Genomic DNA, 14,788 nt, shown 5'->3' on the forward strand with positions numbered 1-14,788 from the left:
AGAGCATCAGATCGTTATGTACACAGATGAGAGCATCAGATCGTTATATACACAGATGGCATGAAAAGAGCACAGGTGGCCCCCTGTGCATCTTCCCACCAGGATATTTCCCTGTAGGGTCTATGACGAGTCCACCCCTGCTTGCACTTTTAATATAACATCCAGTAAAACAAAGAGATTACTTGAACCCAATTAAAATCAGAGGGATAACGTGTAGCTCTGTACCTACCATGTTCCGCTTATAATGCTGTTGTCTTCTTATGTGGAAGGGAGGTCTTTGGGCCTCTTCAAGCACCAGGACCAGGTACAATTGCAACCTCTGCATCCACTCACCATTGCTATGGTCCTGAGATGATTGTTGTCTCTAGTTTCTGATGTAACACAATTATACACTACATTCATGGCATTTATTCTAAGCATTGCTTTTTCTGCAGAAATTACATGCCCAAATGAACACACATTACATTTACAAGCCTCATGTGTATGCCGAGGAGGGAGAACTTTCTCATGCTTCTTCTCTGGAATCCATAAGCATCCCAGGAAGTAGTGTTAACCCATCAAGTCTTCAGAGCTTTGGGTCTAAGTTCAACATTCTGGAGAACATTTGTCAAGACCACATGGTGAGGGTTCCCACAACTGAACTTTAAAACAGAAGAATATTGTATTATATATCAAGAAATCAACATATCTAGGGAAATATCTACTGAACTGATCTCAAATAAAAACAACATGTTGCTTATGTATGGTGAGATCTGATGTTGAAAATGGAAGATGACTTACAAAGAAACATCTAGCGTTATATATCCCTCATGATAGGTTGGTCTTATCTTCTTGATGTGCAGGTGTTGTGCTCTTGATGGGGGTCTCCATAACTGTTTATCCAACTTACATGTTAAACTGAATGGAGAAGATGGGCCCAGTTAACTGATGCATCTTACAGCTGTCTTCTCCATTGAGTCAACCTAGGACACCAGGTGAAGATTTTTCATAGCATCTATCTTCTCAGGACCCAACAAAAGGGTGGATTGATTGTATGATGGCTTCCAGTTATATAAAATGGACAAGTGCATGTTGAGAGGTGGGAGACATCATATGACATGGACATGCTAGTAGAAAAAAATCCTTTCTTTACCCTAACTACTTTATCCTAGCCTTTTGATTCTGAATCTCCCATAATGACTTAGAAGTCATCTGCTGTGCTCATGAATGCAATCTTCTGAATGAATAAAGACTTCAGAAATATCTCTTTTCATGCCCAACTAACAATCAATTCTACAAAACTAAGGTTTGATTTTCACCGCTGTATTAACTGTCCATGTAAACAGTTATGGTACATAAAAAAAAAAATCACTTTCAATCTATGTTCCTACTTAATTCAGAGGAAGAAAAAAAAAACACTAAGATTTTCCAAGTACACCATATTAGAGGGAAAAATTCCTTAGCAACTAAAAATATTAAAAATAAATAACTGAATTAATGTCTATTCACCAGAAATCTAGTGCACTTAAAAGGTATTGTCCATGGTTTTGACATTGATTGCCTATCCTCATCAATATTTGATCGTGGAGGTCTGACTCCAAGGTATCTCGCCAATCAGCTGTTTGAAGAAGCTGTGGCAATCCAGTGATCATTAGACAAGTCTCTGTACTGTTTATATACTTGTACTTGGTTATTAGATCACCCCTAAGCAATTCACTACTTCCCTTTCTTACCTTGAGCACCCTCCTCTGCACCCTCTCTAGTCCAGCTATACACAGGTGCCGAAACTGCACACAATATCCCATGTGTGGTCTGAAAAGTGGTTTGTATGGAGGCAATCTATGTTTTTGTCATGAGCATTTACACCTCTTTTGATGCATCCCATATTTATATTTCCTTTAGCAGCAGCTGACTTGAACTGGCAGTAAAATTTATTATCCTCATGTCTTTTTCTGGGGCAGTTCTTTCCTGTGTTTTGCCATTTAGTGTATAATTGTACATCATCTTTCCCCAGCCTAAGTGCATAGATTTACATTTTAGAAAAAAGTAGTAGGGCACACCTACAGTTGGGTACACATGGAAGATTTATTATACATTTATTCGTACAACGGTATATAATATCACATAAAAACAAATTAAACAAATATTAGCATCTATTTTAGGATTATTCTACCCAGTGACATTTTGCACATTTTTCAAGCGATTTTACTTTTTTATTTACGCAGTAACCGCATGCTAATATTTGTTTAATTTGTTTTTATGTGATATTATATACCGTTGTACGAATAAATGTATAATAAATCTTCCATGTGTACCCAACTGTAGGTGTGCCCTACTACTTTTTTCTATATTGTTACCATTTTGAAGATTGGGTGAAATCTTTTCTGTAGGTGCACCCATCCTACTCATTGTTCAGGGAGTGAGCCACCTCTACTCAAAACTCTGAATACATAGATTTACATTTATCCACACTTCATTTGCCATTTATTCACTCCAGCTTTCCCGAATCCCTTTGTAATATTACATTTTAATCTTCTGTGTTGGTTACCTTACAAACATTTGCATCATCTGCAAATACTAAACATTTACTGTGTCATTCCTTTACAAGGTCATTAATAAACATATTAAAAAGAAGAGGGCACAATACTGACCCTTGTGATATCCCGATGGTAACAGTGACCAAGGCTGAATATCTAACTTCCACTATTTCTATCACTGGGACATTTCCTAACCCATTTAACACATATTCTGCCATATTTGTAGTATTCTCATTATACATATGTACTTTTATGCAGAAGTGTAAAATAGTAACACAGTAACATGCCCTTGAAAAGACCATCTATTTTTGTTTTTTTGCTAAACCGTTGATCCCATAAAAAAAAAAAAAGATTCTTTCCAAAACATTTAGCAATGGAAACGCTTCCTTTCTTTCCTCTGATAGAGTATACTCAAACAAATATATGTGTCTCTCCAATAGATTGTTAATACAGAGATGAAAATGTTGCCTAATTAGATAGTAACTACTGACTGCTATCGACAAGACAAGTCTATAAAGTTGCTTTCTATGGATATGAATACTGTCCTCTTCAGGCTAGGATAAAAGTACCACAAAACTGCCCCCTGTGCACAAGAATATATCTGCTATAATACTGTGGACAAGACTGTGTCTGAACAAGTGGGGAGAAGTTTTAAATCTGACTGATATTGTACTTGAAGAAATGAATCAAAAGTGTATTAATCAAATTTAAATATTGTTTAATATGGTGAAGGGGAGTTAATCTCATCTCATAACAGACTACCTTTATATGAGTTGTTCACCTTTATTATGTTTTTTTCAGACACATGGTGGTAATGCTACTTACCTGATCCCCACCTGTCGGTTCCAGCTCCAACATTTCCCTGCCGGGTCTGCAGACCCTGGGTCTTACTGCGTCAATATCTGGTTTCATGTGAAGCACATGACAGTTGCAGCCAATCACTGGCTTAGGCGGTCACATGTCACCTATGTGGTGTGTGGCGCAGTGACATGCCACATGGGTGACATGTAAGAGAGTGGCAGCCAGTGGTTGGCTGCAATGGTCACATGTCCTGCGTTAGACTGGATATTGATGCAGGGAGGCCTGGAACCTGCAGAGCCAGCGGGGTTAACCCCCCTGGACAAATCCTTTTTGTTGGCCACAGTAATGATATCCCACAAACAAACTCTATTGATCAGAACTCTTTTGGCTTACCACCACAAACATTATGACTATATGATATGAATAAAATACAATAATACGATTATATCATTAAAGCCACCCTCCGGGTAAAGCTGATATGTTATGCCTAGTGCAGCGCTTTGTACTAGATATAAAGGCTATGGACACATTTGGAGTATTTTTTATTATACATTTTCAGTAGTCTTTGTGATACAGGGGTTAAATTTTATTGTATATTTGCAGACTGTCACGTTCTGTTTACTCATTTTGTTTACTGTTGACAGAACAGGTAGAGTTCCTATCCCTGATCTCCTGACCTTATAACTACTCATTATGACTAATTGTTGAGGGTTTATAAGGTCAGGAGATCAGAAATAAGAGCTATACATGAGCCATCATCTGATGAGACTCAGAGTAAACAGAAAGAGAATAGACTGAAATTTAACCCCTGCATTACAAAAACTGCTGATAATATTTAGTTAAGATCAATTACGAAATGAGTAGAATGCAAGAATAAAAAAAGTCCCCAAAGGTGTCATTAGCCATTAATTCACAATATCAATTGCTACATCTCATCTATTATATCTATGGTCAGCTTGAGGTATTATGTATTGTAAATAAAGATGTGCTAATTTCTTGAAATGATTCGTTTTGAGTCCAATTCTAACAAATCAGTAAAAAATGTTGATTTAGGTCTGAAGCGATTATGCCTGAATCAAAAGTAAGTTCTCAAATTGGCCTGACCTTTGATGAATGACACTCTGGACCCCCCTAGGACTCATTCTTTTCTCTTTTGACTTTCTTTTTTTGACTTCGTAAAATTATTTTTCTCTCTCTCTGTCTCTACCCTTTCAAGCTCTTAAATGAACAGACAGCAATAGTTAATAATTTCAGAGTGACACTGACTTATATAGATATGGGTAAATGCATGTTTGAAGGTGTTACCAAACAAGCTGTTTAAAAACACACTGAGCTGTGCCGCCAGAGTTATGCTTTTTAAATTAAAAACAATATATATATTATCCCTTCCTGGAGGCAGATGTCTGCCGCTGTTTAAACACACATGCAAAAATAAAAAGAGTAACTTGTTCTGAACAAGCAGACCAAAATATTTGAAGATGTGTGACAGTGTTTACACACACAAATGCTAGTATCAGAAGAAAAAGTGGCTTGTTCTGAACACCTACAAATTATGCCTTATGGGGCAGATGCCGGCTTGTGTTTATGCACACACATTAGTATCCAAAGAAGCAATAGCTTGTTCTGAATAATTGTCCAAAATTATGTCTAAACACACATACACATGCTAATATTAGAAGAAGCAAGAACTTATTCTGAACAAGAACAAAAATTCATCCTTTTTTGAGGGGGGGCAGCAGCAGTACAGTTTGGAGGAAGAACCTTACTGACAAGGCAGGAGATGTGTGGCTGTTTAGGGGTAATAGTAGCAATGAAGTCAGGTCAAGTCTTCTTTTTCCTCTGATCTTTCCTCTATCTTGTGTGTCTTTTTCTTGGGTGTTATAATGGCTCTCTTTCTTTCTTTCCTTCTGATTGTAGTGGCTCTCCCCTGTCTCCCCTCATGCTATCTTTTATCTCTCTCCTGAAAAGGGGCTTGACTTGGTCTTCCACACGACTATGACATCATTTTGAATTATATCATCCCCTTTTTCTTACTACAAATCTACCACAAGGGGGCACTAGGGTTCTATGTAAGAGTTGGTGTAATTACAAATCAACTTACTAAGGAAGACACTTAGATATACTGACCATCAGACAGTCTACCTAAAAAATATACGACCTGAGACAAACGCTTTCCAAACACTTCACTCCCTTATCTACACATTCTTGAGCCAAGAGATAATTAACTCCCAATGTTTTCACACACTCAGGGACTATCTTGGAAACCTTACCTAATTCTCTACAATCAAAGAATATATTTGGATTACCAATAATGAATTCTAATTGATTTCAGTTTCATAGAACAACATATAGGATAGAATATATAATACAAAATACAATCACTTTATAGCTATATACTCCATACAATGAATATAAAATGTACCCCCTTCTATTAATTGGGATGGAAAAAAAAAAACTAACACATTTAGTCCATTGTTTTCAAAGGCTGGTCTGCATTTTTTATGGTACGTTTCTATCTTCCCTATTCAATTTACGACCTGGGAATTGCTTATGCAAGCATTCCTAGCTTTTTAGTTAGTGATTCTCCGTCTTGAGAAAGCTTGAACTAACACTGCCCTTTCAGAAAACAGACAAGATGGCTACCCGAATCTCCATATACCCATCTTTAAATGTAATGTGTATAAAGGCTTTGATTAAGGATATTGATTAAGATTTCTGCTCAATATATCTGACACAACAGATTTTTTTTTTCCGGAAAAACTACAGGCCTAATTGGACATCCCCGGATTGCAACCATACTATGAAATGCTATTGATTCACTAAAATATGTTTAATTGTGTATTAAAAATGTCAGTTGCTGTTTTGTTTTAGATTTGTTTAGAAGAAGAATTTTTGTGAAATTTGTGACAAATCCAATTTGTTTAAAATCAATTTGTTCATCTCTAGCTGTAAATATTGTTTTGTGCTTTAAGAATTTTGCTAATCAAGGATAATTTGTAAATACAAAGTAATGTTTCTTTTGCCAGCACTAGAATATAAAGCATTTACTCTCCAAAAGGACTTGTTTCATTGTTATCTTTCTACGGTACAAAAATTCCAGCAGTTATTTGGAAAAAATTACAGCACCTATTGGACATCACCTGGCTGCGACCAAACTACTGTATACATTGCTGTTGACATACTAAAGTCTAAATTTGCTTACCAAAATGTATCTTTCCTTGAGTCCAAAGGCAGCACACACAAAGGGTTAATATCTTGCTGCTCCCATCAGGGAGAGATGATAAATCATTAGTAAATCAGACTAATTAACCCCCTATAAAGGAGTGCACACCTACTAGGCAGACGTGTTTTTTCCAACCAATGTCTTTTTCAGGCAGGGATATATATGCTGCCTTTGGACTCAAGGAAAGATACATTTCTGTAAGCAAATTTAGACTTTCCTTATCGTCCTTCAGGCAGCACACACAAAGGGATTTGAAAAGCAGTATTAAACAATTGTCTGTCAAAGGCTGGTTGGCCTTTTTTTTCCCTCTTTCCTCTGTCCAAGTGTAACACCCCAGAGTGATGTTACCACTCCTGCACCCGGCTTCTGCTAACATTAATGTCATCTATGCATTGTATTCCAGGTCCTCCACACTGTGCATTCCTAATCTGTTTGCAACTGTTATGTTCAAATGTAATGTGCCTGCTTCACCAGCAGGTGGCAGAAAATATGGCAGAGCTACATTTAGATAGAATGGAACCTTCCATTTGATTCTAACCCTCCTCTAGAGAGAAGTGGGCAAGTCCCACTTCCTGCAGGAAGGGTGGGGCAGAAGTCCAGTTAGTCTAGCTTACCCCCTGCTAGGGGACAGGTGCAGGGGCATGTCTCTGCTGGACGTGCCCAAGCTAGCCAGAGCACCCTAAGCTCTGCTGGCCATGGAGGCTAAAGCTTAGAGCCTCAGGAGCCAGCAGGAAAGTTCCGTGGCCTAATTTAGAGACAGAAAATACTGAGAAAAAGTGCAGCATCAAGAAGAAAGAAAAGATTCTATTAAAAGGGAAACTCACTGGGATTTTGTGTATAGAGCTGAGGACATGGGTTGTTAGATGGCTACTAGCACATCTGCAATACCCAGTCCCCATAGCTCTCTGTGCTTTTATTGTGTAAAAAAAACGATTTGATACATATGCAAATTAACCTGAGATGAGTCCTGTACGTGAGATGAGTCAGGGACAGGACTCATCTCAGGTTAATTTGCATATGTATCAAATCGTTTTTTTTACACAATAAAAGCACACAGAGCTATGGGGACTGGGTATTGCGGATGTGCTAGCGGCCATCTACCAACCCATGTCCTTAGCTCTATAGTGATAGGTTCCCTTTAAGCCTGTCAGTACAGCAAAGCCAGAGAGAAACAGATGTAGCAGGGTCGAGGTTGCCTGCCAGTTTTAATGCTAAAGCCTGCTAATACCAAGACAGAGCTTGAAAATTGTTTCTGATGAACGTTTATTCAAGTAAAGCTGCTGTTCAACTATATACAAGGTCTGGACTCAATTTTTCTTGCAATATCCAGGTAGGAGAACCGTGACACATATAACAGGATATTTGAGGACGCACGATACCACTCGGCATTCCTACACCTGGGACGTGTTGTATATATAGAGGGCCTAAGGGAGAGGCTGCTCGTTGCACAAGCGATTAAGTGGGCTGAGTGTGCTGTAACTCCACCTGGTAACTGGAGTACTTGAAATTTAGAAGCAGACTTTAATAGTATTCTTAATCCAAGCAGTGTAGGCTTGCTGGCTTTTATACTTCTCTATAAACAGCTGGTCAGCAGACCTGAAGGATCCTGGTTCTCCAATGACCAGTAGATTAAGCTTGTCTTGTGTGGCGAAACCAACCTCGCCACGGTGTTTTGGAGGGGGCTGTTTACCAGCCTCCTGCCCTGGGATTATGGCCCCATAAGTAATTGGGTCTTAAGGCACTTGGGACGGAGCCCTCTGTCCCTGGATTGCATCCTCTGCCTTACTTGCTTGGATGAAGCACATGGTGAGAACAATAGATAGCGGCCATTTTACCTCACAGACACTGTTCTGACTTTCCACACGGTGCTATCTTGCCTGTATTTGGTGCACAGAGACATCATTCAGTAGTTTGAAACTACCAAACAGGGGACACATTTATTAGTGACTATTTTCTGTATAACTTGCATATTTTCAGTGTAACTGTATCTTCCAAACTACTGAACGGATGTGGGTGAATTTTGGACATGTGGTTCACCCAGATCCCCCGGTTCCGAGGATATATTGGTTATGGGGTTATTGCATGTTTTGGGGTTCCTGTGATATGTTTTATAAAATTTTATGTTATGTGAGGGCACCCAGATAGCTAATATTATTGTATTCGTGTATTCTGAGTGCCATTCGCCTAATGATATGCACTCAGACTTGAGCTATCTGGGGATATGTTAAATGTCTGTGTTTGCTGTGGGGGTGTGCCATTGTGTGTTTAAATGGTGATGTCTGTGCTGTTGTCTCCACATGTGTATTGGTGATCTCCCCTTTGTCCTGAGAGATAATTGGATTGTCTTCGGTCGTCTCCGGGACAGAGCGGAGGAAACCATGATGCATTGTGGGGATATGTTGTATCTGTTCTGTATTTGCAAAACTGTAATAAAAACTAGGCTGGGTGTGCCAGCACATCAGATCACTGCTGACCCTCAAGACGGAGCCTTGTCTCGTTATTGGGGGGATTCCCTGTATGCTGTTGGAGACTGATTGCCAGGAGTGTAAGCCGACTGAATGCTTTTCCTGTTCGCCTGCTGACAGCTACTTGCGAGGTTCCAGTTTGGAGTGCTATTTTGTATCCAGTTCGGGAGGTTGGTGTTCTGCAGTAGCTGTGCCTGTCTCTCGGAAAGGGGCATATCGCATAAACGGATCTTAACCCCTTGTCCGCTGAAACGGTCCGTTACATCTTGTTTAGGGCATCAACCTTAAAATCAAGACTTCTTGATGTACTTTCAGATATGGCCCATGATAGAGCTTGCAAAGTGTGACACCTTCTTGGCTGAAGCAATTGCCAACAGAAATAAAACCTTCCAAGATACAGACCTTAGTGGTGCTTCTGTAAGAGGCTCAAATAGAGATTCAACCAGGGTCTTGAGGAGAACAGCCTGATTCCAGGCTGGAATAGGGTTTCTGTCATCAGAAAAATCGTTATGTAGCTGGCTGACATTAGCGATGTGCTAATGTCAGCAGAACATAACGGTATGACTTATATATCCCTGCCTGCCGCCGTTCACGCTAAATAATGATTTTTATAATATACAAATGAGCCTCACTAGCCCCACTAGCACCTAGAGGCTCCGTCCTCTCACCGGTCGGCACACCCTTGTAAAGGTGATTGACATCCTCGGTTAACTCCGTGCGCGGCAAATCCCGTGCCATCCATTTTAGCATTAAGCGAGGGCACAGTGAGTGAAAGATGCTCGCCTGCGATTTGCGAGGCATGGAGGAGACTGAGGATGTCAATCACCTTTACAAGGGCGTGCCAAACGGTGAGAGGACGGAGCCTCTAGGTGCTGCAGCAATGCCCCATTCATTTGCATATTATAAAAGTAATTATTTTGCGCGAACGGCAGCAGGCAGGGAGATATAAGTCATACAGTTATGTTCTGCTGGCATTAGCACATCACTAATGACAGCCAGCTACATAAAAAAAATTCTGATGACAGAAACCCTTTAACCGATTGATTTGAATTGAATAAAGAACATTAAAAAGTGAATGAATTCACGAAGGCTCCATCTATGTGAGCAGTGGCAGCCATGAAATGCACTCTTACAGTGTGAAGGTTTTAACTCAAACTGGAAACCTTCCTGTAAAAAAAATGTAAGACTTCAGACAGATCAGGATTCTACAAAGTTTCCACCACCACCTCTTGCAAGCCTTTCTTCAGTCCTAAACCGTCAGATTCCAGGCTGTAAGCTAAAACATCTCTGGTGTGGATACTCTAGGCCAGCTTGAACCAGAACATCTGACAGGACTGTATATCCTATAATTTCTTCTGGAAACTTGTAGCCAGTGAGGGACTCATGCCCTCCTGGCCAGATGAGAACTATGACTATGGCTGAGACTCTGGAGGAACATTTGGATGAAAAATTCCTTCCCTACTGAAAGACAGGCCATCTATTCTTTCTGGTGGATCCCCTGGATTCAGGGAGCAGAACTTCTTGAGCTTTGTATTGGAGGCTGTCCCTATTGCATCTGAATGGGGATACCCAATCTGCACACAATCTGTTAAAAATAGTCTTTGAGACTTCAACTGTGACCTACTTAACAGATTTACCTGAACATTCCCTGAATGTGGATGGCTGTCTACAGTTTGACATTCCACTGCTCAAGTCATAATTTGACTGTATTGACTGTTCCGTGGATCAGAGCAAGACCTTTGTCAATTGTTGATATAGCATACGGTGGCGATATTTTTGCTCCACCACTGATTAATTCTTGAGCCTGCCCTAAATGAAGAGCTAGATATATTTCTCCCAGGTCTCTGATATTGGATCACAGATACATCTCTTAAGGAGACAATCTCCCCTGAACTAAAAGAATGTGGAAGTGTATGTCCTGACCAGAATTATTGGAATGGGCAGAATAATGTACCTTGTTCAGTATTTCTCGGACAAAGCCATCAAAACATGTCTTCCCGCGTTTCTAGCTTGATCACCAGAAGATGAACCAGACTTGATAAACATTGGTTTCTTCCTGAAACAATGCTGGTTTGCAACGTATACTAATGCCCATGTTGTGGCTTCTATGGAAGAAGTCAGGAAAGCACAGTATATATTTGTAGACAGAGCGGATGCCTGGCCTGATCTGATAGCGATCTTGACTAGAGAAAGGAGTGGTGGTTTCATGGGGGGGGGCTGTTCAAATATTTGCTGTGGGGTCCAGTTATTTCTAGTTACTCTGCTGGGTCCTGACTGGCACTTGGTGATGGGACCTTAGATCTCACATCTACCTTGATTTCTGGATCCACTCCTGTCAGAGCTTAAGCAACCAGTTTCTGGAGTCTAACAGGAAGCTAAGGGCTGAACTTAGTGCCAAAACTAAATTAGCAAAAACACCAAGCTATGATGATAAACCAAAGGTCAGTAAATTGAAGATGAGAAACCCTGGTGAGTGATGGCCATAAAATTGTCCTGCTGGCAAATGTTGATAACAGAACATAAATTCACATCATAAATTTCTTCCGGGAGATATTTGTTTAGACATGTCAGATCTAGCCTCCATCTTACCTGTGACTTTGGCACTGCATACACTCTTAAAAAGACCCCAGACATTTTCTGAGAAAGAGGTCAAGATTTCCCTGTGAAGTCCTGAAACTCAGAGGAACTCAGAGGAACATGCAGGGCTAGGGTTGAGCGAACACCTGGAGGTTTGGGTTTGCCAGGTTCTGCCGAAATTCATCACACCGCAAAGTTCGGGTTCGGGACCTGAAGTTGACCCCGAACCCCATTGAAGTCAATGGGGACCCAAACTTTGGGACACTAAAATGGCTCTAAAAAAGTCATAGAAAAGGCTAGAGGGCTGCAAAAGGAAGCAAATATGGGTAAGAGCAGGACAATTGTCCTGCAAACAAATGTGGATAGGGAAATTAATTAAAATAACATAGAATAAAAATAAATAAAAAAACAATGATCTTTGAACTAGGAGGCGGAGGTCAATGTGGTGTAGGAGGTTGAGGAGGCGGTGGACGTGGCTTTGTAGGTGGAGGAGGAGGTAGCCAACACTATTTTTGTAGTTTTATTATTTTTATATATATTTTTTTTTTATAAATTTGGGAAGACCCCAAAACATTGGGAAATATAAAAAAGAAAACAAAGAGAAAGTGCGCTGTAGTATAACAATGGCTGGGTAAGGCCGGTATACATGTCTATTCTGCACAAGGTACAGACAAGTCCTGTGGGATCCATGTCTGGTTCATTTTAATGCTGCGCTTGTCTGTGATCACCCCCCTGCCATGCTGAATACACGTTCGGACAATACACTGGCTGCAGGGCAGGCCAATACCTCCAAGAGGTAAAAGGCAAGCTCAGGCCATGTGCCCAATTTAGAGACCCAGAAGTTCAATGAGGCAGATCCATCAATTAGTACGTGTAGGCTGTGCACATGTACGGTTCCACCATGTTGCTGAAATGCTGCCTCCTGCTAAGACTTCCATATCAGCTTGTGGTGCTGGTTGTTGTGGCTTGATGACAAAGCTTTTCCACATTTTGGCCATGCTAACCCTCCCTTCTGAAGTGCTGGCGGCGCCCCAGCTGGGTTGGTGACATCATCCTCCTCCTCTGCCTTCGCCTTGTGCTTCCACTGTGCCCCCGTTGTCAGGTGAGAATGCCATCAGCAGTGAGTCTACCAGCATGCGCTTGTACTCACACATCTTCTGATCACGCTATAGTGACAGAATTAAGGATGGCACATTGTCCTTGTAGCAGGGTGGCCACCCAGTAACTAGCAGTGGTTAGAATGTGGGAAAAGCGGCAGTCGTTGCGCAGGCACTTCAGCAAATAGTCGCTCATGTGTGCCAGGCTGTCCAGAGGCAACGACAAGCTGTCCTCTGCGGGAGGTGCATCGTCTGTGTCCTCTGCATCCCCCCAGCCACGCTCCAGTGATGCCCATGAGCTGCTTTGAGTGCCACTCTGCTGTGAACATGGTTCCTCCTCCTCATCATCATCCTACACCTCCTCATCCTCCAGAACTGTGCCATGGCTGGACAATTGTGTACCTGTGAATCTGTTGGTGATAAAAAAAAACACCGGCCGAGCCACTTGTGAATGACTGGCCTGATAACCGTGAAATGATCCCTCCTCCTCTTCCTCCTGTGCCACATCCTCTTCTATCATCGCCCGAAGAGTTTTTTCAAGTAGACATAGAAGTGGGATTGTAATGCTGAGGACTGCGTCATTGGCACTGGCCATGTTGGTGGAGTACTCGAAACAGCGCAAAACGGCACACATGTCCCGCATAGAGGCCCACTCGTTGGTGGTGAAATGGTGCTGTTCCGCAGAGTGACGCACCCGTGCATGCTGCAGCTGAAGCTCCACTATCGCCTGCTGCTGCTCGCACAGTCTCTCCAGCATGTGCAATGTGGAGTTCGGGAAGGCCGAAGTTACGCTGCAGTGCAGACAGGCGAGCAGAAGCAGGGTGAGAACGCTAAAAGTGAGCACAGTTGGACCGCACTTTCTGCAGCCCCTGCCGCCACTGCATTTACCCAGTGTGCAGTTAGGGAGATATAACGTCCCTGCCCGTGCATACTGGTCCATGTATAGGTGGTTATGTGGACCCTGCCACAGATGGAGTTGTGCAGTGCACATCAAATTTTGTCCGCCACTTGTTTGTGCAGGGTGGGGATGGCTTGCCTGGAAAAGTAGTGGCGGCTGGGAACCATGTATTGTGGTACCACCACCGCCATAAGTTTTTCTCCACCAGACGGAATGACAGCATTGCATAGGCCGAAATTTTGAAATGGTGGCATTCAGGGCCAGGGATCGTGGGTGGGTAGGGTGGTACTTTCTCTTTCTCTCCAGTGTTTGGGAGGTGGTGCTCGGGTTCAGAACATTTATGCCTCGCTTCAGGCTCTGATTGCACAGCGTGCAAACCACTCACGTTTTTTCGTCAGCACATTGTCTGAAGAACTGCCATGCTAGGGAGCTCTTGGAGCTGGCTTTGGTGTGCTCAGTCCCTGGGTGCAGTGGGCAGTAGCAGGAGTACTGGCTAGGGGACGGCCACTCTGCTTTTGCACCCTGCTCCCTCTTTTGCTGTGTGGCTGGTGCTGTGTGACCACCACCTCTTCCTCCGAACTGCACACGTCACTTGCATGACCTTGATTCCATGTGGGGTCTAGGACCTCATCATCCTCCACATCATCTTCCACCCACTCTTCAACCCTGCCCTCCTTGCCGGTCTGCACACTGCAGAAAGCCCAAGCAGTTGACACCTGTGTTTCATCATTATTAGAGATGCGCTGCGGTGGTCTTCCCATGTCCTCATCCTGAAACAGAAGTGGTTGGGCATCAGTGCACTCAATCTCTTCCACTTCTGGAGCAGGGCTATGTGGACGGCCCTCGGAAACCCTGCCAGAAGAGTCATCAAAAAGCATAAGAGACTGCTGAATGACTTGGGGCTCAGACTGCTTTGATGATTTGCAAGGGGATAAGGTGAAAGACAGATGCCCATGGGCTGCAGGTGCAAATTCTGTGCTTTCAGCAGGGGACCGGCCGTAGGGTTGCCACCTTTTCTTAAAGCCAAACCCGAACAGAAGGGAGGGAGGGCGTGTCTGAAGTCAGCACTGCCCTGGGCTAGCATCGCATCACTCCCAGCTGATCGCTGTGCCCGGGACTGAGAAAGGTTTGTACCCGGGCACAGGATTACAAACCCAGACTGTCCGGGTCCCTCCCGCATGGGTGGCAACCGTAGGACCGGGTGGGAGACA

General features: G+C 42.4%; 1 protein-coding gene across 1 annotated transcript in view; it reads left to right on the plus strand.

The window, feature by feature from the left end:
- LOC122942150 (cadherin-like protein 26) overlaps positions 1-14,788 on the plus strand; it is a 119,871-nt gene that overhangs the window by 103,647 nt on the left and 1,436 nt on the right. The window contains exons 21-23 of the mRNA XM_044299649.1: positions 435-620; positions 9,321-9,422; positions 11,345-11,474. Of these exons, the coding sequence (XP_044155584.1) occupies positions 435-620; positions 9,321-9,422; positions 11,345-11,474 (418 nt within the window). The remainder of the gene's footprint in view (positions 1-434; positions 621-9,320; positions 9,423-11,344; positions 11,475-14,788) is intronic.

The sequence above is a fragment of the Bufo gargarizans genome, chromosome 6 (assembly GCF_014858855.1).
Source record: "Bufo gargarizans isolate SCDJY-AF-19 chromosome 6, ASM1485885v1, whole genome shotgun sequence".
In the NCBI taxonomy this organism is placed as follows: domain Eukaryota; kingdom Metazoa; phylum Chordata; class Amphibia; order Anura; family Bufonidae; genus Bufo; species Bufo gargarizans.